At 37.2% G+C, this 2,991-nt stretch overlaps 1 protein-coding gene across 1 annotated transcript in view; it reads right to left on the reverse strand.

The window, feature by feature from the left end:
* Positions 1 to 1,233: 1,233 nt before the first annotated feature.
* The window catches only part of LOC106883006 (CWF19-like protein 2), a 42,527-nt gene continuing 40,769 nt past the window's right edge, over positions 1,234 to 2,991 (reverse strand). The window contains exon 18 of the mRNA XM_014933869.2: positions 1,234 to 1,470. Within this exon, the coding sequence (XP_014789355.1) occupies positions 1,315 to 1,470 (156 nt within the window). The 3' untranslated portion in view covers positions 1,234 to 1,314. The remainder of the gene's footprint in view (positions 1,471 to 2,991) is intronic.

The following is a 2,991-nucleotide window of genomic DNA, read 5'->3' on the forward strand; positions in this document are numbered from 1 at the left end:
TTTTTTTTTTTTTTTTTTTTTTTTTTTCTGAATAACACTGTCACTTGTTAAATGCTAAACGAAAGAGTATGTTCGGTTCTCCGAAGGGCTTGTGGAGTAACGCTACTCGACAGCGTACGTAACTCGGAGGTCGGGTAATCTCTCCTGGTTGGATAGCTACCTCTCTGCATTTAGAGGTTATAGCTCTGGTATAACAGACATGTGATTAGAATGATCCAAGCCGAGCCAACCGGTAAGAGACTGAGTAGACCAAGAACGAGCTGGCTGAATAATAGTCAGTCTCATTTGGTCACGCTTTGGAGTACATCTGGAAAGTATGACAGTTGCTTCTAGTACAACCTTGGGGAGGTGGTGTCTGAAGACTATACCCCCAACCCCATGACCTTTTCAGGAACGGCTGGCAGAGAAACTGGAATGGTAAGATACTTATATTTACTAATTGTTCAACCATTTATCTTTAAAAAGAGAAAAAGATAGTTTGACTTTCTGTTAGTGTTAGAAAAATTCAGCTCATATTTTTGGATTCTGAAGTATCTACAGCACTTAACAGTTTTTAAAAACATTATCTGATCTGCGTTGTTTGTGTGAGTGACTAAGTTTCCATGACATAAGTGAACTGCTGGAGATTCCGATTAGACTTCGTCTTTTTGCAATGTGTCTAGAGAAATTAGCGTTGCGATGCTCATCCTCTTCGGAGGGAATCTATTTAATGCTGTAAGCTTTAAAGAGAAAAAAAAAACTAAAAACGGATGACTGTCGGTCCCAGGGTTCAATCGACTGTGGCATCTTGGACAAGTGGCTTTTACTATTGCCTTGGTTCAATCTAGACCTTGTGAGAAATTGAGTAGACGGAAACTGTGGAAGCCCGTCGACTGGATTGTACATGTAACTTAAAAGTACAGCTTTATCACAAACCATGAGATGCTGATTCTTGTTAATTATACAAGTGCCCATTCAGTTACTTAAAAATAATGAATAACCAAAACGTGGAGAGTAGTTGTAGTAAATACGGGATTATGCTTTACTTCTTAAGACTATTTGTTTGAATTACAAATTAAATGCTCTAAACTGATACCACATGATTTTAAGGAAGGTGGTAACAGACAGTTCCATATGTTTCCATACCAATACAGAATCCAAGCAAGCACATGCATGCATACGACAAACCTTGTACAAAATTTACTCACAAAACACTGGTCTGCGGCCTGAAAAGTAAGATACCAGACAATGGAATCGAACCCAAATGAAAGAATGGCTTTTATTCTATCAAATTGAAACAGATATATATGTTTCTTGGTGAAATTTTGTCCAGTTTCACGGCAAATCTTTATAGTCTCGATTAGAAGTAAAGTCGTAGGGTTTCCACCAACTTGAAAACTTCAAAACTTTCTGTCGCTGAACTTCAAATTTCTCATATCGGCCTTTACGGAAAAGATAAGGATCCGCGTCAATCATACCTCCAATAATTTCCTGAGTTAGAAAAGTAGAGAACAAACAAGTCGTTATTAAAATACTTAAAAGAAAATAAAATTGACTATACATTTTTTCTTGCGTTCACTAACTGATACATACAGAATCATACTGGCATGCGATTGTGGCAGCTATGCTTTTTTTTTTTTTTTTTTTTTTTTTTTTTTTTTTTTTTTTTGCGAAGGCGCCTGGCTGAGTGGTTAGAGTATTTGAGCTCACGGTCATAGATTATGAGTTTCGTTCTTGGACTGAGTGGTTTTGAGGAAGGTGTATTTCATCTCAAGTTGCTCCAAATTACTCAGTTGAAAATGAATACCAACGTAATGCTGGTACAGCCGTCTCTCCATATAACTCACATGTTTTCAATATCCATAGCAAGCTGTTCCGTTAATCAGATCAACTGGAACCCTCGTCGTCATAACCGACGGAGTACTAGTAGGTAGCAGTAAAGTAATTCCAACAGATCAACAGGGGGAGAACTGAGAGGATATGTTGCCTGGGTCGCACTCGCTTACGAGTGGCGGCTGTGCTTACTTCTAAGCGAGAATCAATAAACGATTATATTATTTCAAACAGTTGAGTAAAAGTTTACTTGGCCAAGCTTTTATTGTTATTTTTCATTTTAGTTAATCAATTAGAGTGACAAGCTTTAAGAAAAGTTCATTTTTATCACAGTACTGTTGACTTATATGGTCATCAGTGGAATTTATAGATTTTTCTACCTGACACCAGTTGGCTGGAAAAATGAGTGTCACAAGGAGATAGAAACAAACATATAAGGGAGCAGGGAGCTGAAAGATGGTTGCATTTATTCAACAAAAAATTAACTAGACTCTATAGGAGTGGCTGTGTGGTAAGTAGCTTGCTTACGAACCACATGGTTCCAGGTTCAGTCCCACTGCGTGACACCCTGGGCAAGTGTATTCTACTATAGTCTCGGGCCGACCAAAGCCTTGTGAGTGGATTTGGTAGATGGAGACTGAAAGAAGCTCCTACTGCCAAAGAAATATACATGTATGTGTGTGTGTCTGTATCTGTCCCCCCAACCGATGCTGGTGTGTTTACGTCCCTGTAACTAAACCGGTTTGGCAAAAGAAACTGATAGAATAAGTATTAGGCTTACAAAGAATAAATCCTGAGCTCGACCTGCTCGATTAAAGGCAGTGCTCTAGCATGGCCGCAGTCAAATGACTCAGACAAATAAAAGAGTAGAAGACAGTACACAGAAAATATGTTTCCTTTTGTTTTTACTAGTTTCATCCAGAGAAAGGGGCTCCACTAATGTTGCCAGTCAAAAGGGTATACAAGCAAAAAATTCGGAATGGGGGAAGGGGCCGATATTCTAGGTAAGTATTCTAGGGCACTGAAGTTAGAACAGAAAATGGGAATAGAGTATAAAATATGTGTGGTGTATATATATATATATAAATATACATATATATATATATATATATATATATATATATATATATATATATATATATATATATATATATATATATATATATATATATATATATA

The sequence above is a fragment of the Octopus bimaculoides genome, chromosome 6 (genome assembly GCF_001194135.2).
Source record: "Octopus bimaculoides isolate UCB-OBI-ISO-001 chromosome 6, ASM119413v2, whole genome shotgun sequence".
NCBI classification, from domain to species: domain Eukaryota; kingdom Metazoa; phylum Mollusca; class Cephalopoda; order Octopoda; family Octopodidae; genus Octopus; species Octopus bimaculoides.